This window comes from Phyllostomus hastatus, unplaced genomic scaffold (genome assembly GCF_019186645.2).
Source record: "Phyllostomus hastatus isolate PE091 unplaced genomic scaffold, TTU_PhHast_1.1 phas_scaffold_501, whole genome shotgun sequence".
NCBI lineage: Eukaryota > Metazoa > Chordata > Mammalia > Chiroptera > Phyllostomidae > Phyllostomus > Phyllostomus hastatus.
Window position 1 is genome coordinate 31,835,378 of NW_025334033.1, and position 27,111 is coordinate 31,862,488.

The 27,111-nt window shown below is 48.9% G+C and overlaps 1 protein-coding gene across 2 annotated transcripts in view; it reads right to left on the minus strand.

Moving 5' to 3' along the window:
* Positions 1-1,671: 1,671 nt before the first annotated feature.
* ANP32A (acidic nuclear phosphoprotein 32 family member A) overlaps positions 1,672-27,111 on the minus strand; it is a 36,543-nt gene continuing 11,103 nt past the window's right edge. For both annotated transcript variants that reach the window (XM_045822795.1, XM_045822794.1), the window contains exons 2-7: positions 8,600-8,749; positions 8,222-8,344; positions 5,595-5,793; positions 4,306-4,403; positions 2,137-2,200; positions 1,672-1,881 (exon numbers count right to left, since the gene is read on the minus strand). In XM_045822795.1, coding sequence (XP_045678751.1) covers positions 1,820-1,881; positions 2,137-2,200; positions 4,306-4,403; positions 5,595-5,793; positions 8,222-8,344; positions 8,600-8,749 — 696 coding nt within the window. In that variant the 3' untranslated portion in view covers positions 1,672-1,819. The remainder of the gene's footprint in view (positions 1,882-2,136; positions 2,201-4,305; positions 4,404-5,594; positions 5,794-8,221; positions 8,345-8,599; positions 8,750-27,111) is intronic.

Here is a 27,111-nt window from a genome sequence, read left to right on the forward strand (position 1 = left end):
TTAGTATAACCCTTCTGGAAACCATGGAACCTTGCACACAAGTCTTACAAAGGTCAGCCTTTGGTCCAACAACACTACTGCTAAGCATTTGTTCTAAGAAACCCACAAAAAAAGTGTAACAGAATGTCCACTGCAGTGGTAAACTGGAAATCACCCAAACATCTCACCATCTGGTTAGGGTGAAGCAAGTCAGAATAGTTAATGGACCACTACACAGCCTTCTTAGATGGCTTCCAAAGACTCTTTAGAGGTAGAGAGAATTTACCATAATAATGGTTAAGTAAAAAAGGGACAAAGTTGCCTTTGTATTATTCCTGAGGTTTTAAACATCTTTTCTTTTTTACAGTCTGAACACCACAATGAAAAAAATATTCAAAATAAGGTCAGGTCCCAAGTTGGCCTAACTTTTTGGTTTGTTTCAGTGTTTTTTAAAAATCTTTACCCTTTTACATGTTTCCCCTCAGAAAGGAAGCTTTGAGTGAAAAAAGCACATCACCAAGTCTTGCTTTGAGACCCAAAGCGTCCAAACTCAGTATCGGGTCACATTTCCTACAAGAAAATCTATTTCATCAGCTAGCAGGTCGTCTGGAATGCATCTTAGAAAGACCAATGGCCTGTTGGACTCAAAGAAGCCATCCAAAAAAATTGTATAAAAAGATTTATTGAAATTTATCAATGACAAACAGACATAAAACTCAAAAGTTTGGCTCTTCTGAGGGGGAGGAGAGAAACTGGTGCAGATGCTCTTTGTACAGATGAGACTCGGGCTGGGAGACAGCACGTCACTTCTAAAGCAATCCAGAAGAGGGACATGAAAGCAAACCTGTACATTCACTAGGAATTTGCAGTCATTTCAGATTTCCACTAGGTAAGAAAATACAATTTGCGTTAGTTTTTCCGTGCTCGGGTGTATGAAAAAAACAAACAAACAACCCAGCCGACATGCAGCAGTGTCTCCCGCACTTAGGTCTGTAAAAATGGTCTAAGCACAGAAGCACACGTGGAAGAATTCTCTTGCCATTTTGTAAAACAAAGCGTTCTAATATCTTACAGAACAAGATAGGGTAGTTCTTAAAAAAATCTTTTAAAGAGGTTGACGTTTAAGGGTTTGCTTCTTCTGTTTTAATTATAATCACCAAACCCATTTTACTCATAAACCCTAAGCCTGCTGTTTCAGCTCTCTGGCTCGTATCATAGCTCGTCAGAGTGACATCAGAGTCTTCTGTGTAGAACGAAGCCCACCACCATCTGTGAAGAGGGAAAGGGAATGAGAGACGGGGACTGTCCCCCAACCAGTGCCAAAATACGCCTTTAGGTTGCTATTTAAAACCAGGGCGTTGGTTGCCTGTAGCAGGCCGGAGAAATGCAGAAACCACGAGAACCAGAACAAGAGGTAAGATGTGGCTGGTGCTCAGCCCTTCCTGGGCTTTGAGAAACCAAACTGAGGCCAGCCATGGCCTTCCAACCAACTCAAGAGACTCAGGAAACACCAGGAAATGTTTGAGACCTCCAAACCGTCCTCTGAGAGTAAGGAACAAATGCTCACTTGGTGTGTACTCAGCTATTGCAATTACAGGGACAAAAACAGACACAAAAAAAAGTAGGGGAAAAAAATAAAGAGTGGCAGTAAAAATAGTATTTTATTCCACCCCCTCCCACCCACCCTCTCCCCACAACCCCCAGTACACTTTTCCCCTCTCGTTCCCACAGCAACGTTACAATCAGAAAAAAATAAGTTTCGGGGGGCGGGATTTTGGGGGGGGGATACGGGTAAAAACAGTCAAATCACAATAGGAATTTTTCAAAATAGGTTATCCACTTAGTCATCATCTTCTCCCTCATCTTCGGGTTCTCGTTTTCGCTTCTGACCCCTTTCTTCTTCTGGAAGAGTAAAGAAAAGGATTCAGGTTAAACACTGGTCCTAACCCTAACAGACCACCCGCTGGAAAATGGGGCCATACATCTAGGAAGCTGTGCCATCCTGGTGCTCTGACGCAGGACATCTGCAAAGCCAGGCAGGCACCTGTGGCCTCAGATGGCCGTGTTCTGCCCATGGCCAGGTCCTCAAGGTCTACACAATCTACGGTCAACCAAAGGGGCCGGCTGCTACAGCCAAGAGTAAAAGGGCTGTCATACCACCGAGATCTTCTTCATCTTCCTCATCGTCTACTTCCCCGTCGTTATACCCTTCTTCATCCTCCTAGGAGAGAAGATGCACACCACGCATGAGAGATGCCTCCGGGGCCCAGACCTGCTGAGGAAGCCACTTTCCCTACACTGACCTCAAAAGATGGCCTCTCAGAGCCCACACTGGGACGCACGACCTCAGGATGACTCTAAAGCGGACTTCTTTTGCATCGAGGACCCCTTTAAGACTCTGTAGAAAGCTTACCCTGCCCTAGGAAATACCCCTGTGACATATATTATGTGCAAAAAATGTCAAGGGGGGTTGTGGGTTCTACCCCCAGGTTAAGAACTCCTGACCCGAAGCCCGACAGCTCAGGCAGCTCTCTAAGCTGCCACTCTCGTAGGAGGAGTTCCTAGGCTGACTCTGTCATGCAAACTAGGCCATCCTTTCATCTGTCCTCAATCTAGTTTTGGCTTCAAGGGAAGACCCCAGTTTCAGCAAGCCCAGATTTTGTGGGCAAGTCCAACCTCACCCTACCTAGCCTGTGTCCTCTCGCAAACCTGGACTGCTTGGAGGGGAGGATAAATTCAAGGACCCTGAGGACATCACCCAGCTCCTTGAGATCCAGCAAGATGTGTGACTTCAGTCTCAACACAGGACCCTTGCTTTGTGCTGGTCCACATGTTAGATGCTAGTTACAGCTCTGTATGTTGAACACTGCTGCTAAGACATTTGGCAGCCTATTGTTTAAAAAGAAGTTGGTGATAGACTTCTTTTTGTCAAGGGATATACCCTTTTGTATGTCACAAAAGAGTTCCTCAATCAGTCTGTTTGCTGAGACTGCGTGCGTGCGTGTGTGCGTGCGTGTGTGCGTGCGTGTGTGTGTGTGTGTGAGCTCTCCTTTACCGGAAGCTGGAAATCTGCAGATGGTCAATGAGATTACACACACCGCCCCACCCCCACCCTGCACACTGCAGCTCCTGTGACAGGAAGAGCAAAATGAAAAAAATCCATTAGTCAAAACTACTTACTGCCCTGCCCTGGGGTGGGGGGCCTGTTTTCCTAAGGTGTTAGAGGTGAGCCTAGCAGCCCATAGTGGGAGAAGGGAAGCCCCATTGCAGACCGGGCAGGAACCAAGCCTATCTCACTGGCTCTGCTCGTCACTGGCACCTGCCTGCCTCTCCCAAGCCTAGGCCGGGTGGCTGGGAGATCCTGCCCAAGCAGGTCTGTGTCTGTGCGCTCCATCCAGAGACAAAGGACAGGGAGAGAAGCCAGGTGCCTTGTCCAGGCTGTGATCATTTTAAACCAACTTTGCCAGGTCTAATTTTTGTAATCAGCAAGTAGGCTGTTGTAGAATTCTGAATAACCCGTGGAAAATGACTCCGGATACACAGAGAGACTCATAACACCCAAACACAAAACCCAGCTCTCCGAGCCAGCATCCTGGAGAAGGAAGGGTGTGAAAGCCTAAAATGGTTAAGTGGTCAAACACCTTTTTTATGAGACACCGTCCTTCAGCATTTTACTTATAAATTATCCTCTTGCCAATCGGGTGAGTTGATCCCTATTTATAACTCAGATGCTTATTTCAGAGATGAAGAAATGGGCTCAGAAAGGTCAAGGAATTTGTCCAGCAAATTCCCGCGCTGTGGACACGTCATAGACCTCGTTGGAAAAAACTAGGACCCAGCCAATGAGTTAGGAAAACAGCACTACTTCCACCGTGTAGTGGATCCCATGTCACTCTGACTTGGGATCCAGCAGTGTCTTCCATTTGCCCATCAGTCCCAGGCAGCCTTTGATTTTCCCCTAGAACACTGTAAGCGCTCAGCGACTTAACGTGTGAACGCAAGAAGGCAGCAATGGGACATGGGTGCAGTAAAAACTAATTTTTACACAGAAATGAGGGCCAACCTCAACCCAGCAGGCGAGGTCCCCTCTTCACCTGCCTCCAGAATTCCCTCTTACCCCCTCCTCATCCAACCTCACAGCATGTGCTGCAAGTCTGGCCTCTCTCAAACCAACCCAATAAAAGGCCCTGAAACAGACCCATGTCCCCAACCAGGGCTCCTGGGCTGCCAAAGGCTGGTCACTGAGGCATTTAGTGGGACTGACTCAGAGGCACCAAGTAACAGGGACTCGGGGAAATGGTACCCCCAGCCAGCCCAGTCACTTACTTCTTCCTCTCCACTCACATCCTCCTCTTCACCTTCTTCTTCCTCTTCCTCATCCTCCTCGTCTTCCACTGCCTGAGCATCCTCATCATACTCTTCCTCTGTGCAGTGAAATGGGGAAAGAACAGAACTGGTGGTGAGCTGGCTCCTCCCTCGCATACCACAGCCCCCAGGCTGATGGGCCCTCAGTGGGGAACCCGAGACGCTCACAACCCCACCCAGGCCCCAAACCTGGATGACTCAAGGTGGCTGAACACAGCCTAAAGTGGTCCGGCTGTTAAGCCGTCCTCCTCCTCAAGCTTTACAAAAAACGAAAGATCTTTTGTGGAGGTCGAAACCACAGAGAAATTGCCACATCAGAGAAACAAGTTACAGGGCCTGGGAAAGCTGAGAAGTCAATTCATTTAGAAAGAACATCTAGCAGAACTCCTCACTTTATAAGGAAGATATGTAAGGCAGAGGGAAGAAGTGACTTGTTCAAGGTCATGCATCAAATTAGTCTGAGCTAGAAACTCAGTCTTAGGACTCCAGTCCTGGGTCCTTTATATTGCATCACTAAGGCAAACAAGGTGCATGCGCATCTTACAAATTACTCTCATCTAACAAGGAAAAACAAAATATTGTATCTGAATTAATTGGGCAAGTGTCTCCATTCTCAACTTTACTCTGGCCATGAAGACCTGCAGAAAGCCACACTATGCTGGTGACATGGCAAAGGAAGAGGAGGTGCCCTTTCCTTTTCCTTCCTGCAACCCTGGCTGCTCACCACACTGCCAGGGAGCCAACGTGCTACCCGCAGGCTCCACTGCCAGGGCCCCTGGGGATCCCAGGTCCACACCCTGTAAGTCCTGGACTGTGGCCCTGTGGGCTGCAGCCACCAGGGGGCCCCACAACCTCTCCAGCCCTCTGACTGGACGCCTAGATGCGGAAAGAGGACCCTCAGACCATATCCCACCTTCTTCTATCGGCTCACCCCCTCCCTAGGAGCATCCAAGTCTAGGGTCACACTAGGGAGACACTGTAGAATCTCATTCCCAGTGGGATTTGGAAAGGGGGTGGGGGAATCAAGGTGAAGATTCACCTAGATGGTTTTCAAGGAATTACAGTTCCCTATAGTTAGGGTCTCAGGATGCTTCTCTGAGCCTCATGTGATTTTAGGAGACTCAACCAGTTACATAACTAGGGGCACTGGTAAAGAGTCCCTTCTACAGCTTTGGAAAGAGGCTGACAGCCATACTCTTCAGCAGCCAGTGGGGGCCTCCCAACACCCAGGCCACCCCTCTGCCACCCACCATCCTCCTCATCCTCATCGTCGTCCAGGCCCTCTACATAGCCCTCGGCGTCTGAGTCCGGGGCCTCCTTGTCGTCCCGGTCGTAGCCATCGAGATATGTAAGTTGTGGGAGGAGCTTGAACACGTTTTCTCGGTAGTCGTTCAGGTTGGTTACCTCACAATTGAAAAGGTCTAAGCTCTTGAGGTTTTCTAACTTCTTCTGCAAGCAGAGAAATAAAGTCCACAGTGAACGGTGTGTGGGAGGCAGGGGAGGAAGAGATGAGGAAGGTGCCGGGGGCAGGGGGTGGCGGAGAGAAAACAGCCCGGGGAAACACGGAGGGACGAAGTGGGACAGCGTGAAGAACAAGGCCCCCGGTGGGAAAGCAGCTCTGACTGGGTCCTGCTCAGCCACAATGTCCACCTAAGCATGTCACCTTGGCTGATGGGCCTCAGGAACTTCACCTGGAAAATGAAGGGCTGGACTATATCTTTAAAATCTCATCCAATGTGAATACTTTTATTCTGCAATGACAGCTTTTGCCTTCATAGTGACCAGCCTGAAACGAAGGTGGGGTTCTCTGGGAGCATGAAATAAGAACTTCGTTGCCTGCCCCTGTGACTAAGGGGCCAGAAGTGACACAAGCCAACAAACTAACCCCTGCTGTGAATCATGATAATTATAATCATAGGAGTTAACATAACACTTTGTGGATTCACTCAATGTGTCCTCAGAACCCCAATAAGGTAGAAATAACTATTGGCTCCTTTTACAAGTGAGGAAGAGGAGGGCAGAGAGTGGGGGTTAAACCGGCGGCCCTGCTTCAGGCCTCTTACTCTCTGCACCAGCGCCTAGCACAAAGGGCGAGGGGACCGATGGAGGACCCGGGCTGTCCGTGGCATGCAGCACATTTGCTCTGCCAGAGCTTTTCCTTAGAGGGTTCTGGCTCATCTCACTCCTGTTTGGTGTCTGCGGACACTGAAGTCCAGAAACTGAAAGGGTCACACAGCGAGCAAGCAACAGAGCTGCACCTGGACTTCCCCCTGACACGTCTTCAAGGCACAGGTACACGAACTCCCTGTCCCAGGCCAAGTCCCTGTTCCAATGGGGCCAGGCCTAACTGGCCACTAACGTCCCTCTCCCTCAGGGTCAATGCCAGGAACTAGGTTACCCTTCTCAAGAGCATATGACCGAGACCTGGTCATTCTCAGCAGAGTGTCCAGGGCAGGAAGGGAATCTGGGCTGTGGTCTGGGTGGATGAGCCCAGTACCTCCAACCAAAGCAGTTTCCCAACCCTTGGAGGTGAGTATAACACATCAGTCACACTGGTAACAAGGGAAGAGGAAGCTACAAAAACATTTGTGGTTGGGCGGGAGGGGGCACAGGTTGTGTGTCTGTGTGTATCTACAGCTGATCTCTAATGGTGACTAATTCGACCTGATGGCTCACTGGGACTGATTCACAATGTTTTACACCCTCAGCCTCTCACTTCCCGTACACACATATAGACCTTCAAGGACTTCGCTTTGCAATGAAACCAACTTTCAGGTCTATCAAAATAGTTCTGCTTTCCCTAGAAAATCAGTGAAAGACTTAAAAAGAAGTTCTATGGGAAGCATATTCCAGTGGTTGACCCCATGCCACAGATGAGCAGACAAAGTTTGAGTTTGAAAAAGGAATGCCAGCTCCCTGTTCTGTCACCTGGCCCACCCACCAGACCCCCTTGAGCGTCCATGTAGGGCACGGAGTGCTTCTGGACCAGAGCCCTGCAAACCCAAACTGAGGAACACCCAGCATCCACCCTGTAAACTCAGAAAAGGGAAACGTGGTAAACGTGGCAAAAGATCCTCAGGGCTTTTCCCTGATTCTAAGATGCATGGTTTCTGAAGTGATTCTTAGCTGTCCATTTAGAATAAGTGTGTTTATTTCATGTGGTAGTATTTCTCTTTCCAAAAAGTCTATTACTGAACCAGTGACACATCTTACAGGTGACCTCCTTAAAAATCAAGAGAACACCGTCACTCAGACTCTGCTTATGTAGAGGTTGTTGTTCTGACCACGACTTCCCCCTTCTGGCTAGTAAATCCTGAAGCTTCGGGTGTGTTCAGTGCAAGAGACAGCAGAGGATGGCCTCCACTAGGGTCCCAGACCACATGGTTCTCGGCCAGCCCAGGGGGCCTGTGTCAGGGCCAACACACATGCCTGCTTTCAGAGACTGCAGCCTCGGGCCAGTGGCCCAGGAACAAACAGGCTGGCCATCTGCAGGATCCATTAACTCCTGGATGGATCCTCCCTCCCCAAAGAGGGACAAGAGCCTGAAGAAATGACAGCTCCAGTTTCCGAGGCAGACGCTGCATGGGGGAAAGCACTAGGCCAGAAATTGAGACCAGGGTCCTGCCCCTCTTCACCTTGACTGTGTGACCTTGGCCAACTTACTTAGCTTCTCTAGGCCTCAGTTTCTCTGCGGACGAAGCAAAAACAGTTGCACAAACTCTACTTCACCGTACATAGTGACAGTTAAATGAAGTCAAAACAGTAAGATAAGTGGAAAAAACAGAAGTGGTTATAAAAACTCAAAAGGAGTATTCCCTGATATCAATCCCTCCCGCCTCCTGCCCTGTGCAGAGAAGGGAGGACCCAAATGACTCACCAGTGGCTCTATTGTGCTGAGGTCTTTAATTTTGTTGCCACTTAAATTTAGATGCGTGAGGTTCGGACACTTTTCTGCCAATACTTCCAGGCCCCCTGAGATTCTGTTATCGCTTAGTTCAAGCTAAACAAGGCAGAGAGGAAAAAGCAGAAACAACTCTTAAAATGAAGGCTCTAGGCTCAGAGCCTCCTGGCTCCCGGCAGACAACCGGGAAGGGAAAGTCGTCTGTGAAACCTTCGTTCTTTCTCGGAATCTTTGGGTGTGTCAGGCAGGGGTCTGGTTTCACGCTCGATTAAGTCCCCTGAACTGGGTGATGACCCTTCCTCCTCCCCACCCCACCTCCCTGCTTGAGAGTACACACACCTACATTCTACTTACCTTCTTAAGTTTGTTTAACTTTGGTAAATTTGCGACTGAGGTGAGGCCTACATTGATTGTACTTAAGAACTCCAGTTCTTCAAATTCATCTGTGAGGCCTTCGATTTTGCCTTCATTAGACCGACAGTTGTCCAGGACAAGCTCTTTCACCTGGAAAGGGAAGGACTGTGTGAGTGGAGGTAAGGAATGGGGCTGAGGTGTGGGCAGGGTATTAGGCCTCCTTTGAGGATAGACACAACCGGGAAGCAGTCCATCCTACACAAGAATAGCACTTCTGGAGTACCACACTGCACCTGCCCACCCTTGTCTTTCTGCCCGGGGGGTGGGGGGGGTTGGAGGGTGGGGGTGGGGGTGTTAGGTTGACATTAGCAGAGCTGCAGAACCGGGGGCTTCTCCAGATAGGAGGAGTGGCTGAATTGCCGAAGACAAATTCAGTAAGCCCTGCCCCCAACCCACTGGCAAGGTTGGTGGTCTCATTCAATACCAAAGCCTCCAGATCCTAGCTCTACTGTTGTTGGGGGTGTCCACGCCTCACCACAAGCCCATCAAGGCCCCAGACTCACCCCGTCCCGAAGCCAGCTCCCTACTTCCCCTCCTCAGCCCCCATGGTTCCTTCACCTCCATGTCTGTGACCTTCTTTCTGCTGGCGCATCTCTCCCTCGCTTGCTCTCACCCCGCTCTTGACACCAGTCAAAACCTGCCCCCCCCGGCCTGGAATTTGTCACCATGGCCACTGCTTGGCCTACCCCAGGGTAGGGAGAGCCAAACAGGGCTCCTCCAACTCTCTCTTCACTAGACCAGTGTTGTCCCGTACAACTTCCTGCGATGACAGAAACCTCTGCACAGCCCAAGAGGGGATCCGCGAGCCACGTGTCCCCACTGAGCACCTGCAGGGTGGCTGGTGAGACCGAGGAACTGCACTTTAAATCGTAATAGTTTTAATTAAGGTAACTGTCAAGAGTCACATGTAGGCTACCACATCAACTGTCACGGCTCTCGACTCAGCCCTTCCCGGGTCCTGAGTGGATGTGGAAGGAGAGAATAGAAATCCACGAATCAGGATGGACTCATAATAAATGCCGAGGTCGACAAAGTCCAAAAAGTTGGTCTTTGGTGGCACCTCTGTGGCTCTGTCCCCCGCCCAACTCTCTGGAGGCAGTTCACCTTATTAGGGTCCTCAGATTCTCCTCTCTTGGGCTCCAAATCCTTTATTTCTAATGAAATAGAAAGAACTGACAAAAAGCTACCCTCTTGTTAGGTTTTTAGAAGGTAGACTTGGCTAAAGGTGGGATGCCAGGCTTCTGTACAGAGGAGCTCATGAAGTGTAACCATGTCTCAGGCCTAAACTGACCCAGGGAGTCAACCAGGGAGGCCAGGGCCCTGGCTGGTCCTCCGGGAAGGCACCCAGAGTTCCCCACTCCTGTCCCTGAGCAACCGGCAGGCACCTTAAGGGGGTTCCCTCTTGGCCACACCTGGTGCTTGACACAGCATTCCCTGCCTGCTCCTTGCAACCTCCGGGAAACATGTGCCACTACTGCCTGGACATGCTGGTTCCTGGGACTTCTACCCAGAGGCTCTCATTCTCACCCTCGGGTCGCACAGTGCACGTCTTTCTCAGTAGCAGTCCCACAGTGTTCGAAAGATCATTCCTGCCCCTCAGAGCCTTTCCTTCTCAGAGAGAAGCAGGCAGTCCTTCTAACCTGTCCCAGTCCAGGGCTGCCCTGACCCCTTCCTGGAGGAGGCCAACTGGCTTAGTTTTCCCCTGTGCGGCCCAGGATGACCATCTTGCTACCATCCTCCAGGTGCCCCCCTACCCACTGGGGGCATCTTTGGGTTAAATGCCAACTTGAAGGAACAGAACAGAACCCACTGCAGGCCTGTGGGGTGCAGGGCACATCTGGGACCCAGCGGCCTGCAGCTCAGCACAGGACAGTGGCAATTTGAAAGGAGGGGCAAAGCCAGGCAGGGCATTACTTTCTCACAGCTAGGGAGCTCTGGGCCCAGGTGCTGGCGCCAAGGCCCACCTCTCCTTGGTCCTTTCCTGTCTTTTCCCACTCTCTCAGTCCCCAGGAAAGGCCAGTTGTCCAGCAAGCCACCTTCTCAAAGTCAGTGGCAAGAATTTCTGGGAATAAATCCTACCCTAGGGCAGGAAATCAGTGCAGAGCCAGGAAGCCAGGCCTCAGGGGAGCAGAGCAGAGGGAGGGTGATCAACGGTACTGGGGGAGGGAGGACCCTCCTTCAGTCTGCAATGAGCCCGGGAGACACAGGCCCACTGTTTTTTTGTTGTTGTTGTTGTTGTTGTTTTGTTTTTTTAAGTTACTATTTCCTTGCACAAGGCCCTGAGAGCTCTTTAAGCCCCACCAAAGAAAGGCAAATATGAGAAGGGATTCCAATTCAGGTACCCTCAAAGATTTCAGACAGCGGTTTTTCTAACAGGGTCAAGGGTTTCTCCTTCCATGGCCATTAGTCCAGGAGAAGGCCCCAGAGATGGGGGGAGGTGGTGCCGGAGAGTCAAGGGAATTCCTCCCAGAAGTCGACCTCTTTCCCAGAGCAGCACAATGTTGCCTGGGAATTCTAGACAGAGATGTCAGTTCTAGCACCACACCCAGACAGGTGGCCCTCCCTCTCACGACCAGTATGCAAGTAACTACCACTACTACTACTACTACTACTACTACTACTACTATTTAGTAATAATCACAGGATCTTTCTTGAGCCCTCAGCAGGCACACTCTGCCGTGCTTCACTCACAATGGCTCAGCTACCCCTCCCAACGTCTCCCTGGGCCATTCTGCCATCTTACAGCCACATCAGAACCACCTACCTATCCTCGAGTGCCAGGAGTGGTCGTAGCAGGGTGTCCCCTAGACCAAGGTGGTCAGTGGTGGCTCCTGATGAGCTCTCTGACATTCCCAAATGTAGGGCATAGGCTTCCCCAGACCCCCAACTCAACCAGACAAGCTGCCCTAACAGCCATCTGCTCCCCTGTAGCCCTGCCAGCCAGCGGGGGCCTCTCCCAGCAGTCCGCACCCTGGTTACACTTCCTCCGTAACCTAAGCACAAAACCCGACCCAGCCCTCGAGCAGACAAGGCTGAAGTCAGGGAGAACAGATGTGGAGATCTCCTCAAGGAGCAAGGGGCTGCTTCCCATCACTGGGAAGGGGAGCCTGTGGTGCTATCTGTGGGGCCTCCAAGGTCCCCAGGTTTCTGCGGTTCCTTCCTGGCAGGAATTCAGCACTGTCTGGGGTGAGATGCAAGAGAAGGGGTGAGGTCCAGGCTGAGACCCCAGGTTGATAGTATCACCAAGAAGCCCAAACCACACTGGGGGAAATCCACTGCTTTTTTGTGGGATTATGTCTCACACTGGGGATGGCAGGTTAGCTGCCAGGGATGTGTCTGAAATGGACCAAACAGGAGAAAACAAAAACACCAGCCCAACAACAGCTGAAGTCATTCTACCTACCCCAGCCTTCAACTTCAGAGCTCCCTAACAGGGACAGGCTACTGGAAGAGATAGGCTACTGTGTTTCACAGCCCCTAAATCGCCCCAATTTCCTTAAATCACTGAACTGTTGCAATTCCAACCTGCTTCCTCCCATCTCTGCTTGGTGACCATGCTCTAAACCCTTCCTTGTGAAGAGAGCATCCCTTTGACAGTTGAGGAGTGTCCTGCGGAAGGGAGGGGAGGGGAGGAGGAAGAAAAGAAGTTTAATGCCCATTTCCTCTGCCAAATCCTGGGTGTGAGCTAAGTATAAAGTTAAAATTAACCTAAAAATTTGTACTTTGGGTTTAGACTCACTCCCAACTGCACTGGCCATTTAAAAATAACTGAATGTGGTTACTCTCTCTAGTCCAACAACTGGGATGACACTGTTTCCATCAGGAGCTCTTCAAATCTCCCCAACGACAAACCTACACAGGATCCTAAGCTTCATGCCTCATGCCAACACCCCAGAGAAGACTGAACATCCACACTCGGCCCCTGGGAGACGGGAGGGGACACAGAAGTTCCCTAGAAGTCAGGCTGCTGGGCTCCAGTATTTCCAGGAAAACCTGTCACCAGGGCAAGAATGCAGCAGCCGCTTCTCACCAATGGGAGCAGAAAGGTCCTTGATCAACACAAACACATTATTATATGAGGAACAACCCACTGGCTATTTCTAAACTATGAAATTGTATCTTTGCAGATAGCACCAATTTGACCATTTTTCCTCTGTGTTCCTAACACTGTCCTGGTCACAGTCAAGTAAGTCACTCACGTAAGCCTGCTCTGCTCCCAAATGGGGCCTCTGGGACAGCGGAGACATTGGACTACTGGGAACAGGGCTCGACTGGAGGCCAAGGACCCGGCTGGCTGGCTGCATGAACCCTGATTCTATCAAGATCTTAGGTTCTGCCTCTGCAGACAAGGGATGGTGCCTGTTTAACCTATAAAATGCAAACTCCAGCCTAGAATAAATTCCTGGCTTCCTGTCACCTGGGGGAGGGGGACTTCAAGTTCCTAAACTGATCTAAGAGGTCTTCCACTATCAACCTCCCCCCACTTCCTCCAATCTCATTGCTCACAGGCCCCTCAATCCTTGCACAAGGGCCTCCTCCCCAAGAGGCCTTCCCTGCATCCAGCTCTGAGCATCCCAGGGCACCAAGGGCAGCTGCTGCATGAATCATTTAATCGTGTATTAAGCATCCGATCCTCCTAGAGGTCAGGGACTGTCCTCCATAATCAGCCTAGTGAGTGGGGAGTAGACACTAGAGCAACTACTTAACCAATGTCCCACCTATGGTGCCAGGCTTAAGACTAGGTGCGGAGCATAGAGTGTAAGTCAAATCATCATGAAATCTACAATGTAACTGGCCCAAGACAAGCTGAATGACCTTCTATACCTTCTATAAAGAGCAGCAGCAGCAGTGTTTCTCTGTATGTCTTGTATCCCTGAGATGAGCATAAGTCCCTACGAGGCAGGCCAGCTGTGTGCACTCCTCCTGACCTGACCCAGTGCTCTGCCCACAAGATACCCCTCTCTCCAGACAGGGTGCTCCTGTGACACTGTTCACCTAAGCAGATGCTGAGAGGACAGGAAGGCAGCAGAGAGCAGGAGGTGCGGTGGCTGGCTAGGAGGAGCCAGACAGCTGGTAAACAACTACAGTTCAGGGTGCCAGGCAGTAGGCCTGAGACTGAAACTCTTTTTTTTTTTCTTCCCCAAATGCCTCCATCCCAGAGAGGACCTAGAAAGACCAGGAAAGGGGGCACACTGTATCAAAGCCAGCATGGGCCTACATTTGTAAGGCCCAGTGCAATGCAAATGTGAGACCCCTTGCTCAAAAATTACTAAGAATTCCAAGACAGGGACAGCAATGCATTAAACCCAAGAGAGCAGGGCCTTCTAAGCACGGGGCCCTGTGTGACTGCGCACGTCACGTGCCTGGGAAGTTGGCCTTGATTTAAGCGGACAGCTTGGGCCTAAAACAGAGCCCTTGGAAGGCCAGAACCAGAGAGAAAGCAGCTCCGGTAAGAACTGCTCTTCTTTTTACAGCGCCTCCTGAGGCAAGGTGGAGAGGTGGACAGAAGGCAGGTTCTGGAGTCCAGACAGACCTGGCTCCGATCCACACTCTCCACTCGCTAGCTCATCTCACCTCTCCTGGGCTTCCTCCAGTGACCAGAGTGCCTAACAGCTAGGGCTGGATTAAATGGCATAAGGTAGTCAGAGCATCCCCAGCTTTGGGAAAAAACCACTTTCCTTCCCCTAGACCCATAGTCACCTTTCCTGCTGTGTCCCGTCGAGGTACAAAGGGAAACAAAGGCAGTCCAGGAGATTGATCAGTCACCTCAGCTGTTTGCGAGGCGTCCTCACAGAATATATGAGGCCTCTTAATATTTTGGAGAATTAAGATGGTGTGCCCAGAACACACCCCTCTTGATTTTACATCCACACCTTGTTTTGACTCTTTCTTTCCCACTAACCTCAACCCTTGATTTTCTTTTTTCACTGAGCGAGAATTCAATAAATATTTGTAGCTTTGGTTTCAACCTTGTCAGTCCCTGACCAATTTAGTTTTCAAGTTCCAGCCTTACACAGAAAAGAAGACAAATCAAATTGACCCCGTGTTTTTTGGTGCTCGTGGGTTTTAAATAGGTCAGCTTTTAAATGGGCCATCCCCTGTTGCAGATTTCTAGCTAGAAGGCCAGACTGTTTGAGACACCAAGACAGAGGGGAAATGGGCTTCTTCCCAAAGGTGTTCGATTAGAGTGATAAATACGTGTGATTTTGTCATTTTAACCATAAAATCCAGTTTTGCTTCAGTCACAGTGTGATGAAACCTGCAAAAATCAGTGAGGTTCTATGGGGGAAAATCAGGCTCTGGGAGAAAAGTCAGACATTTCGAAAGCTAGAAAGGCCTTTGGGATCATCTAGGTCAGTGGCTTTTTGACCACAACCCACAGTTAAAAAAAAAAAAAAAAGTACGTTTAGACCTTGACTCAGCACACACGTTTTTGTGTGCATGTAGACATATGCAGTGAAACAAAACCTACCCTGTTAAAATTACTCTTTTCTATTACATTAAAAAAATTTAAACATGGCCCATAGTTTGCAAAATGCTGGTCTAATTTGGCTCTCTTTTTCCAGAGTAAGAAACAAGGTCCAGAGCTGGCCTCGAGCCCAGGAACCCTGGGCTGGGTGATTCTTCTGCCATACCGTGTGCACTGGCCACTGCTCTGATCAGAAACCACCGTCCCCAGTGGGAGACCTGGAACCATCCACGTAGCTCTCAGCTCCCACGAACAGGAGGCTATTCTGCAGCCATAATGGGAGCTAAGACTTGGGTGTCCACACCTCTTAAAGATCTTTTAAAATCTTAACTAAGGGGCAAGGCCCGGCATTACTTTAAAAAAAAAAATCTCTCCAAGAAAAAAAGCATCTGAGTGTCTGGATTTTATCTGTTGCCTACAATAGAGCTCTGGAGGCACGGGTGGGAGCACATGGCCATGGGAAGTCGGTGACGCCATCCTTATTATTTTAGGGAACCACGCAACACAAGCCTGAGTGCGCTGCACCAGTGGTAATTAAGCTGTCGCTGGCCAGGCTAATAGGCTGCGAGCTGGCTGGGGGAGGGCTTGCATTAACATAACCCCTGTGACTGGCTTTCCTTGCCACCTAGAACCAGCTTCCTACCTCCTCTGGTGGGTGTAGGGAGGACTCGGTGTCCGTCTCACCAAGACAGAGGAGCTGGTTCCACTGCAGATGCTTCCTCTAGCCACAAGGAAACTCAGGGCAGTAACCACCCCAGGACTGGCCCAGGTGCGTGTGGGACCTGTGGCCTGGACCTGTCCAAAGGGCCTGTTTAGCTTGTGAACTTTAGTCTGGGACCCTTCCTCACGTCACACCTTTGCTTTCCTCCCCTTAAACCTCATTCCTCCCTTTCACGGCCGATCCACTTCACTTCAAGGACTTGTCAGTTCCACATCCCGCAGGAAGCTTTCCCTGCCTGCCCACCCTGCCCTAGCACTGCCTGATTTAAGAGCATGTGAAGGAAAGTATTCTCAGGCAGGGGGAAATAAACCCAGAAGGCTGTCTGAGAGTCAGGAAGTGGGGAGCAGTTCAGAGAGAGGGAGAGAGGAGGCTTTGGCACCAGTAAATGACACAATCAACTGAAAAATCAAGCAGGCTGCATCATCGAAGCGGTTGCCCCCTTCTACCTTCCATGGGTGCGGCAAGGTCTGAAGAAGTTGGAGTTGGAAGCACAGTCCAATCAAGACACTGGTCCCAGCAGGTGGTGTGTGAATGATGACCAGAAGGAAAGGGGGCAGAAGCAAGGAGGCACAGTGCAAATGACACTCGTCAAGCAGTCAGACCAGGACTCCAGTGCCCATTTTGCCACTAACTTTGCTGTGTGCCCAGACAGAAGTCATGCCCACTCTCTGGGCTTCTGCCAGTTCCCAAATCCACAACACTGAACAACGGGGTCTGCGTGCAGAGATGCCATTCCTCTGGTTCAAGAATTCTGCGGTCCACATTTTCAGTCCTACCCATACCCAATGTCAGTCACTACTCCCCAAAAGTAGGTGGGGGATTTTATGGGCTAAGAAGTCCAGGATCCATCACTAAGGAATGCCAGAAAGGAAATCCAGGACACAGGGCAATTATCCCGATAATTACTGAGATGCAAAAATCAATCATTTAGTCTCTTAAAACACACCTGGATCACAAAAATAGCCCCCAGAGATCTGAGGTGGTGGGTCCCAAACATGGAAGCGTGGCCCCCTTCTGTGTGTTGTCGGCCACCTCACAAGGCAGCAGAGAGCAGGCACCTCAGCTGGCAGGGGGCTATTCCCTGCTCAACATCCCTGCAGTTCATAAAAAAGAAAAAAACCTTACACCATCCACAATGGCCTCATTAACGAGCCACAGCACTGGCCCCATGCAACAGAAAAGCCACGAGGAGACTGAAGAGGAAGGCCTGGAGAGCAGGGGTGGGGTAAATCCTGGTCAATCTTCCTAAAACACTGCTCTGATCATGGCTCATTGTGTCCCATCACTCCCTGTGCCAAAGCCTTTAATGGCCTTGGGGATCAAGTGCAAATCCAGGGGGATTTCTAGCCCTCCAACCATCAAGGCCCCCTGACTAACCCCCTGCTCCCTCCAATGGTACCCTGTCCCCACCTCACCCCTCTGCCAGGCTCCCTGACCTGCCGCAAACACAGTGACACCACCTGGCATTTCTTCCCCATGTGACAGTTTACAGAGTGCTTCCCCAGATATCATCTCATTTAACTCTGTCCACAGACAACTAGAATTCTACCCATCCCATCCATCCCTCCCAGGGAAGCTGTCCCTGTCCACCAGGACCCCTGAGAGCTGCTGCTCAGCCACAGAACATCTGGCTGTCTTTACTCCTGTTGTCTCTCCTCCAAACACAGCCTTACTGAAGTCCGAGGTCTCAGTGTCTGCCTGATGCTCTGCCCAAAGGGCTGGCTTTCAGGTCACTCAAGCTGGAGGAGGGGAAGGAAGGGGGGTGGGCAAAAGCCAACCCCTTATTCACTTTCTGAAGAAAAGTGCCCCACTAACTCCACTCTTGGGCAAGTCAACAAAAATATTTTTGAAAATGGTTTCCTGGGCCTCTATCCCAGCTGACTGACACCATTGATGATGGCTCTGAAAAGCAGATTCAAGGATTTAAGTGTGGCTGGGCCAGGACGGCTTGTGGGCAGCTGGGGCTATCTGCTGCAGAGATCCCCCCAGAGTCTTTGGGCCAGCAGGTTCTGAAAAGGGGGCACAGCCCAGGGTCTCTGCCATGAGTGTGGTGCAGACCTTGCCAGCTACCTACTCCCTGTGGGTACTCGAGTGAAAGAACAGCCTGCGAATCAAAAGTTAATCCATTTCCTCAGTTCTACTCCTCTGAGATCCATGATCTGGCAATTAAAAACCTCTGTCCAGCCTGGCCTACCACCATAACCCACCTAAGACACCACACCACTCAGACTTGGAGGCTGAGACACTTTCCACTGCCTCAGAGCAAGGCCTCTACCAAATTTCCAACTAGCTTTTAAAAAATGCTTCAGAGAATTAAGGGACCCCATCTAGCTTCTTGGGCAACTGAACAACTCAGTGATTCATGTAAGGTCAGAGCTAGTCCGCTGGGCCCGTCTCAATTCTCCAAACTTAGTGCTCACTCTCCTAAGTTACAGGCCTCTCCATAGTGAATTTCTTGAAGCCAGAGGAAACAGAAGAGGAAAAAGAAAACAGGTGTTAGAAAAGAGCCCCAATGCGTGAACTTGGTCCCCCTCCCTGCCTCCACACTCACATCCATGGGGCTGGCGTGCAGAAGAGGCAGGAAAGGCTAAGAGGCCTCAGAGATGAAACCCTCGACCTCAGCCTCCTTCCCTGCCACCTCTGCCCAAAATGACAGTGGCACTGGCAGTGACAGAAACAGAGCAAACACTGCTGCACTTAAGCCCTAGTGTCCAACCACTAATAAGAAACCGCTGATTTGGGCAAAAATGGAAACCAATCATGCAAAAGAACCTAAGGCTAGGGGCTGACAGTTCCTTCTGTCCAAGGCCACTAAACCAATCAGCCAAAAGTCACACATAAGAAGCAATTTAACCTCAGTTCTTTCTCCCTTAGAGATACTCTCTATGTGCAACCTGCCTAAGCCTGTAGATTAAATGCTGATGGTCAAAATATTGAAGATGGAGGTATAAGAAATGCTAAAAAGTAAATGTTCCATGCACCTAATAACTACAAGGGGCAAAAATGGGAAGCAATGGAATGAGAGTGCGTAAGGAAGGAATGGGGAAGTGAGGGGGCTACCGGAAGGAAGGAGAGAAGAAGGATACAGGGGAGGAAGAGGGAGAGACCAGCAGACCTAAGAAAAGACAAAGGCAATCAAGTAGAGGGAAGAAAGGAGGAAGTTACAAGGTTTATAGGTTTTGCTTTACTTTCCAAGTTCCACCCTCTTCACCTGCATTTTGGTGATAATACCTATTTTTATTTTTTAAAAATAGAGTTCATTGTCATTCACTGGTCTACAATTGCTTTAATCTCGAAAAGCTAAAGACTAAAAACTTTACCATCTTTCGAATTCTTCACGAGTCAGGGAGGGGCTCGACAACCGGAGACACTGTAAAAAAGAATCTAATGATATCAGTCTTCCCCAGAAGCTCATGAAGGAGATCCCTGCCAAGGCAGTCAACACAGACAAGGCCAGCCTGGGCCATGTAGGCAGAAACAAGTGGAATGAACTCAATGTTCCTCCGTCTGGGTCCCAAAGCACTCTGCCCTAGTAGTACTGAACCTCAAATTCTGAACCTTCAAGGAGAACAAACTCGAGGAAGGCAACCAGAGTGGGAAGGCAGCTGAAAACTGAGCCAGGAGGAACAACTGAAGGACTAGAGATATTTAGGCTGGAGGGTGGGGGAGAACCATGATAGCTATCTTTCTCCAACTATTTGAAGGAGTGTCATATACAAATAGAAATACCTTTGCTCTGTGTTCCTTGGTTGCTCAAGAGCTAAGATCAGTGTGCAATAATTACAAAGAGGTAGTTTTTGACCCAAAATAATGAATATACAAGAGTGTGTAAATTATTACACTTTCCCACAAAAGAATGGCTGCTCTGAAAAGAAGGAAAAGAAACAACAAAAAGAATTAGTGAGCTTTTGTCCCTGTAGTGCTGGGACTGGAGGCTACTAAGTGACTGCCTGCAAAGATATCGGCAAAGAACTTTACAAACAAACAGTGCTGAGTGATTACTAAATGAGTAATATTGTAATGATGAGGCACTGCAAAGAGATAAGCCTTGGGTCTTCTCTCACAATGCTGCAGTCTAATTCTTTCCTCTTTAAAGAGGTGTATTTATTTAGGCCACAGGCTTCCTCTATTCATTTGACAATATTTACAGTATCTATTAGATGCTGAGCACCTGTGCTAGGCATTAGAGATACAGCAGTAAACAAAACCAGGTGCCTGGCTTCACGGGTTTACAGTCTAGTGGGGGAGCAAGATAATAAACTAATAAATGTATACAGCTGTACATAAAATACACACACACACACACACACACACACACACACACACACACACACTACCAAGAAAAAAGGAGAGCACAGCCAACAGCAACAAGGGACACTACTTTAGAAAGGGTGGCCAGGGAAAGCCTATTCAAAGCTGAGCTTTCAGTGGGGAGTTGCAGCCAAGTAAGACCAAGAGAGAAGTCTTCTGGGCAGAGGCAACAAGGCAAAGACCCTGAGAGTGGGAAGTGTGCCTGGCCATTCTGGGGAACAGCTAAGAGGGCAAGTGGCAACAACAGTTTGTGGAAAAAAGGAAGGAAAGGGAGTGGTGGTTTGAGAATGGGGTGGGAAGAAGGCAGCTGTCTCTCATGCATTTGGAACAACTGCAAAGGACAGTGGGTAGGGTGGTGAGTTTCATAGGCTATGAAATTAGCATTGTTTGGACCACAGCAAAAGGGGTAAGAACTAAATCCCAACCATAACCTGGGATTCCCCTTGCCTTTCCTTAAAGGAAAAGAGAAGAAGCTTGATTCAGAATTGAGACAGGATTATGTCTCAATGTTTCCAGGGAGAAATGGGCTACACCCCTGGGAAATATCCTATGGCAGAACGTTGATTATGAGTGTTTGGATGCATGTGAAGTAGTCAGAAAAATCTGGTTTGGTTCTGGGATATACCACTTAGGAACTGTGAATTTGGGTAAGACTTCACTGAGACTCAGCTTCTCCATCTGTAAAATGGAGAGAACGCCTATTAATCCCATCGTCTCCGTGGGACCAGAGGAGGTAAACTGCTATCCTAGACAGAGGTGGCAAGGCAAAAATTTTACAAGTTTCTCACCAAAGACTTTACACCCCAGAAAGCAGAGATGAGGTGTTATGTAGCTCTGATTCCCCCACACTGCCTTGCATGGAGCTTTCAATAAATGTTTGCTGAACTGAAAAGCATTAAACATAATCTGAGAAAACATTCTGTCATTTTTTTCTTCCTATGAAACTGCAGTTTGCAAGAATGCCCCAGAACAGTCTCTGTTCACTGTAATCTTTCACTTTGGGGGAAGAACCAACTGAGTCACATCAGGGCAGGGTTCTCAGAGGATAAAGTCCCAAGAATGGGGATAGGAACAAGGCCTGCCACCTCTGCAGAAGCCTCCTCATTCTCTGTACCACCCCAGACTTTCTCAAACAGCCTGAGCTGATCCAGGTCCCAGTCATCAAAGGAAGGGACTATAAACCACCCTAGGACAGGATCATGGTCTCCTGAAAAAGCCTGCAAACACCAGAGATATACAATATACACAACATATATGAAACTCCACATCCCTGATCTAACCCAATTGACTAAATGTAGGGATCTAATCCAGTTGCCCAGATAAGTAGAAGAGCTGGTCCAAAGTCAGTTCTGTTATTTAAAAAAATTGTTCTAAAAAGTAACACTTGCATTCTCATGGTTTCAAAACCAAGAAATATAAAATAAACAGTTAATTCTTCTTCCCACCCCATTCAGTTAACCATCCCGCCACAGTCTGTTTACAGCTATAATAACAAATTCAGAATCTTATGTTTCTCCTTTTTACCCCAACTAGATCATGTACGGATCTCTGCTTTGCCTTTCCCCCTGGAGTTTGTGTATTATGGTATACAAAAAAAGCCACCCTCGTTTCTTACTTGCATTGTGTTCCACTGTATGGATGTGCCATCACTCTCCTTGACCAGTCCCATATTGATGGCTATTTGGATTGCTTCCAATCTTTTGCTATAATAATTCTGCTTATGTCACTTCCCATTTGCCTAGCTTATTAACCAAGAAGCTGGAATCAGATTCCACTTCTGACTTACAAGAGCAGCAGTCATAGAGCCTTGAGTCCTCCGATCTAATGGACTCACTGCTGTGCCTATGTGGGCAAGTTATTTCACCTTCCACTCATTCAATAAATACTAGTATGAACTTATCAAATGCCAGTGCACCAGGCACTAGGGATCCAATGATAAAGGTATCCTTACCCTTTGCCCCCAGTGTCCAATCTTGGAGAAACAAGCGGAAGGGACTGCTACAATACACAGGTGCAGTTGGTTCAGGTGCCTTGAAGGTCGTTTGATTCTGCCTGGAAATAGGCAGCCATACTTCGATCCAGGAGATCAAAAAGAGTAATGCTTGCTAACTACCTAGCATGATGCAAGGCTTATAGTAGGTGCTCAATAACTTATAAACCTAATTCCTGTCCCAGAAGGGCATCTTGCTGATGGCAGGGGCAGTGAGGTATTCAGGCAAAAATGCAGGGCATCACCATGCCTGCTCCATGACTCTTCTCATAGGCCAGAATACACTGCTGCTGGTTTCAAGGCAGCACCCAAGTCCCTAATTATGTCTTAGCCTACTTTTACTGGAAAATGATTGGCCTTCTCCCACTTTCCAGACCCTTTTAAATGCCTCTGAGGCACCCTGGGCCTGCTTCTCATCCGAATATATAAGCCCTCGTGTTCAAAGCAAGTCACAGAGGAAGCCCATACACATTCATTCAGGCCCTGGCACGAAAAGGCAAGGTGGGCACACAGAAAGTGGATTTTACTAGGATCTCCCCTGACAGTGTAAAATAATCATTTACATGGAAAAAAATCCAAAGGAGAAAAATCGTTGGATTTCACACTTATTTTGTTTACTTTAATATGCATTCTAGTTCAAAATAAAACAGTTTTAAAAATCAGAAACTTTGGCATCATCTGTTCTGCTTTCCTAGGGAAACAAATACAGCAGATTTTATGACAGAGAAAAGAAATGGAAGTCAGGAGTCCAGAGTATTTCCATATTATCAGCAGCCCCAAAGTGGCTGGGAGAAGGTGAAGATTCGAGGTTCTGGGTATTGCTCAGAGGTCAAGGACCTGGCTTCGCACCCGAGCACAGCTCCTCAGTACTATATGACCTTGTTGTAATTACTTAACTAGCTTTCTGAGCCTCAATTCCCTCATCTCTTAAGGTCAGAATAATCCCATTCATGTTGTAGTATTTCTGCATTGATTAAGTAAGGATAAATAGGGTGTCTGGCATAAAGACATTCAATAATTAAAAACAAACAAAATATAGAAAAGATACTACCTTTTCTCAATATTTAGTAAAAAAATAAACATCTAGTGCCTTCCCTTTAGAAGCTCAAAGCAGAAGAGTAGGCATCAAATTATTCAGCCCCCATAATAATGGGATGCTGGTTCCTTAACAGCCTAATTAATGAAGTTTTATTTCACCAGAAGCTCCTTTCAAATTCATGAAGGACACCTGCTTCAAGATGAAAACTATCAGCCAATTAAAGCTCATCCTTGTCCCTGGAAGAGGTGGGTCAGGGCTGGGCTTCTCCCCCTCAAATAAGCCCTGAGGGCCCTTAGTCCTGCCTCCCCATCCTTGGTCAGAGGTATTGGTAGGTTCTCCCTAGCCCACCCAAAGGATCTGGACCCTCAAACTAGGTGGGAGGGCCTGAAAGGTCCAGCTGGAATTCAAGGTAGCAATGGGGGCCCTCCAAGAAACTCAGCCATTTCAAAAAGGCCAATGGAATACCACCATGACAGGCAGCGAGCACCCATGGTTATCAAAATTGGGCCATATCTCTACCTAGGCAGCCCAAAAATCAACTCCAGGTGGTTAAGCCCTTGCTTGGAGGGCTGACAGTTACAGATGTGTTTAACACTTCTGCTCCCAACACACCAAGCCATAAGTGAGAAAATAAACCTATTATTGTTAATAAATGCAATCTAGAAGTATAAATTTTTCAAAGTGTTGAGTATAAAGAGGATAAAACATCCTGGGATAAAAAGGCCTCTGGTCAGCTGGCCATGGGAAATACCTAAGCTTGTGAGTACACTGGCCAGTTACATTTTGTACCTCTTTTGTATCATTTCAACTCTCCTATTAATCACCTCACAAATTTGAATTTTAACCTCACTGGACCTCAGCTTGCTCATCAGCAGATGATTCAAAGGTATTTACTGGTAAGACAGATACTTAAGCTTCTGGTTTGTGGGGGCTAGAACTCCAGTGTAGCCCCCTCATATCTTTGCTCAATGCCACTTCCTCAGAGAAGCCTTCCTGGATCACCCACCCACTTTAACATGGATTTGTCTTCATGGGACCCATCATACCAGCAATTTGACTTGGGCTGGCTTACTGTCTCCCTCAATGGGCAGTATAGATGATGTGCTCATCTATTTCCATGCTAGCTATATGCAGAACATATAGAGCAGAATCAGGCGTGCAGCAGGCATTTAACCAATACAGGCGTACCTCAGGCATACTGCAGGTTCGGTTCCAGACCACCTCAATAAAGCACATATCGCAATCAAGTGGGTCACATGAATTTTTTGGTTTCCTGGGCATATAAAAGTTGTAGTTACCCTATGCTGTAGTCTATTAAGTGTACAATACCATTATGTCTAAAAAAATGTGTATACCTTAACTAGAATATATCCCATTGCTATAAAATGCTAAGAGCCTCTTGGGAAAATGGCACTGATAGACCTGCTCAACACAGGGTCCCACAGACCTTCAATTTGTGAAGAATGCAGTATCTGTCAAAACAAAATTTTCTATCTGCAGAAATCACCCTCATAACTCAGATTAACAAACATCACACAGGAGCAGGCCGTGCTGCTCACCATCAGGGACACTTGTGGCCGTAATAAGCCTCCTGGGGCTGGCAAGGCATTCACCCATACAGCTCAGGCCTGGTTTACAGCTCAGTGGGCACCTTTTAGACCAGATCCAGACCTTGTGGAGTCTACAGTGACTGGTCAGAGCCGAAGGTGCTTCTCTCCCATATCCGACCCTCTCCTGTAGAGGCTACACAATAACCACACCGGCCACCTGAACTGAGGGAAAACTCCTGAGTGTCTACCTGCAGAGGTTGGCTGCCTGGCGTAAACCAAGTACGTACACTTTCGCTTTTAAGAGAACAGCATTCCCTTTCAGCTCCCAGGCCTGCTCCTCTACCCCCAACCCAAACAGCAGCCTTGGAAGGCCCTACTCTGAGAGAAGCCTCCCCAGACTCACAGACCACACCTAAACGTGCCGACAGAACACATAAGGGCATGTCTGCAACAGAGCTGCAAACTGGAAGGGGGCTAAAAAAAGCAGAACCAATCATTATGGCAGCAGGCCAACCTCTGCAGATAGGCCTCTTCAGGCCTATGAGAGACAGCTGGGGAGCTCTGCTAAAGTACATGCCTGCCCACTCTTCCCAGGCCACACCCAGGGTGTACCCAAAACTCCATGAAGAAGGGGGGGGTGTACACAAGTGGAAGGAACGCCCTGGGTGAGTGTGATGGCCAGTCCCTGGCCCTCCATATGGAACAGGCCCCTGTGCCAGAACAGACAGATCCTTTGCACAGGCAGCCAGGCTGGAGGCTGGAGACCAAATGACGTCATCACAAAGCCTTCCTGATGCACCCAGCTGCAGGGGAGCTGTGCTGGGCTCTGCAGGTCCTCTCCACTGCCCTCCAGAGGGGGGATAAAGAGGCACTGACCAACCCAATGGTGAGTGAAGCCACAGTGCACTCCCCAGTGAGGTGCTACCAGAATTAGCTAACAGAACGCTGTGGCATGACCTGTAAGTCCCTGGGACTTCATCTTCACATCACCGGGGAAAGACACAATTTGCTCCCTTTCTTGACTTCCTGGAGATGGAGACCTCTCAGGAGCTGTCTGAAAGAAAGACAAAGGCCTGGGAGGGGCACACAGAGTTCTGCAGCCAGGAGGTATGCTAAGAGGCAGGAGGAGCTACTGGCACAGAGAACAGGCTCCAGAAATGGCTGGCCAGGCAGAGAACCCCCACCCCTATGCTATAATGGGAAAGGGAGACCCTAAGGCAGGAGAAGTCCACAACTAGGGAGATGTTACTCCAGCCCCACCTCAAATATGGGGGCTCTGCTGCCTGCCTGGGGGGCCCCTTCCACCCCCTCCTACCTGCTTTAGCAGCTCCAAGTGAGGCCTCCTGCTGGGGCAGGTAAAGACAGCTCCCCCAAGAACTGCTCCTACCATATACAAGCTCAGACACCTAGGAAGGGGCCTCCTTCAGACAGGCTGGCTCCCCCTGTCCAAACAGCTTGTTCAAGCCTGGGCTGGTTAGAACCTACTAACCTTCAGGGGCTGTCCACAACACACACCTGGCACACACGTCATTTCTTTCAGTCCTAACAACACCTCCCAGAAGCAGATATTGTTAGTCACCATCTTACAGATGAGGCAACTGAGGCTCAGAGGGGGCACCTGCCAGCTATCTTCAAGCAGTGGAGCTCCTACTCCCAGGCACTGCCCACTACACCTGACTTACAGAAGGCTCACTGACCTGCTTCCCAATCCCCTGAAAATCAAGGATGTACCAAGTCCAGGCTTGCTCAACACTCTAGCAACAGCCTCATGAAATACAGGTAAATGAGAAATTACAAGTGTGATGAGTAGTAATGTGCATGTATGTGAATTGTGTGGCCAGGCCAAGGACCAGATTCCCTGCCCCCAGCAGGTTAAGTTCTGCACCCTTCTTTCCTATTTCCTGTTTTCCTTGTTCCATTTTCCTCTCCTTTCACCTCTCCTTAATTTTCTTCTTACCTGCTGTAAACTTCTGTACCTGTCTCAGTGCAGTGGCTCCCAACTGTGCTTCAGAGCCCTGTTCAGAGTCTTCTAAAAATACAGACTGGGCACCACCCTTGGAGAGGATTCCTTAGCTGGGCAGAGCCTGGGAATTTCTTAAAATGCTCCCCTCGTGGTTCTGACATATAGCTGTGGTTGCAACCCTAACCCTAACCACAGACCTTTCCCCCTGTCTGTGTGCTGAGTTCTCCAGCACCTCCCCAACCCCACCACCACCTTTCTGCGACCCACTCCCCCCAGCCCAGGACACAGGAACTGGATTCAACAAATTCAATCTTCGACAGACACTCAACTAGCAGACTGAATGTAAACCTCCATGCATCACACAGGAAGCAGGCCCTGCCAGTGAAAGTGGGCTCCCTCACCCCTCCCT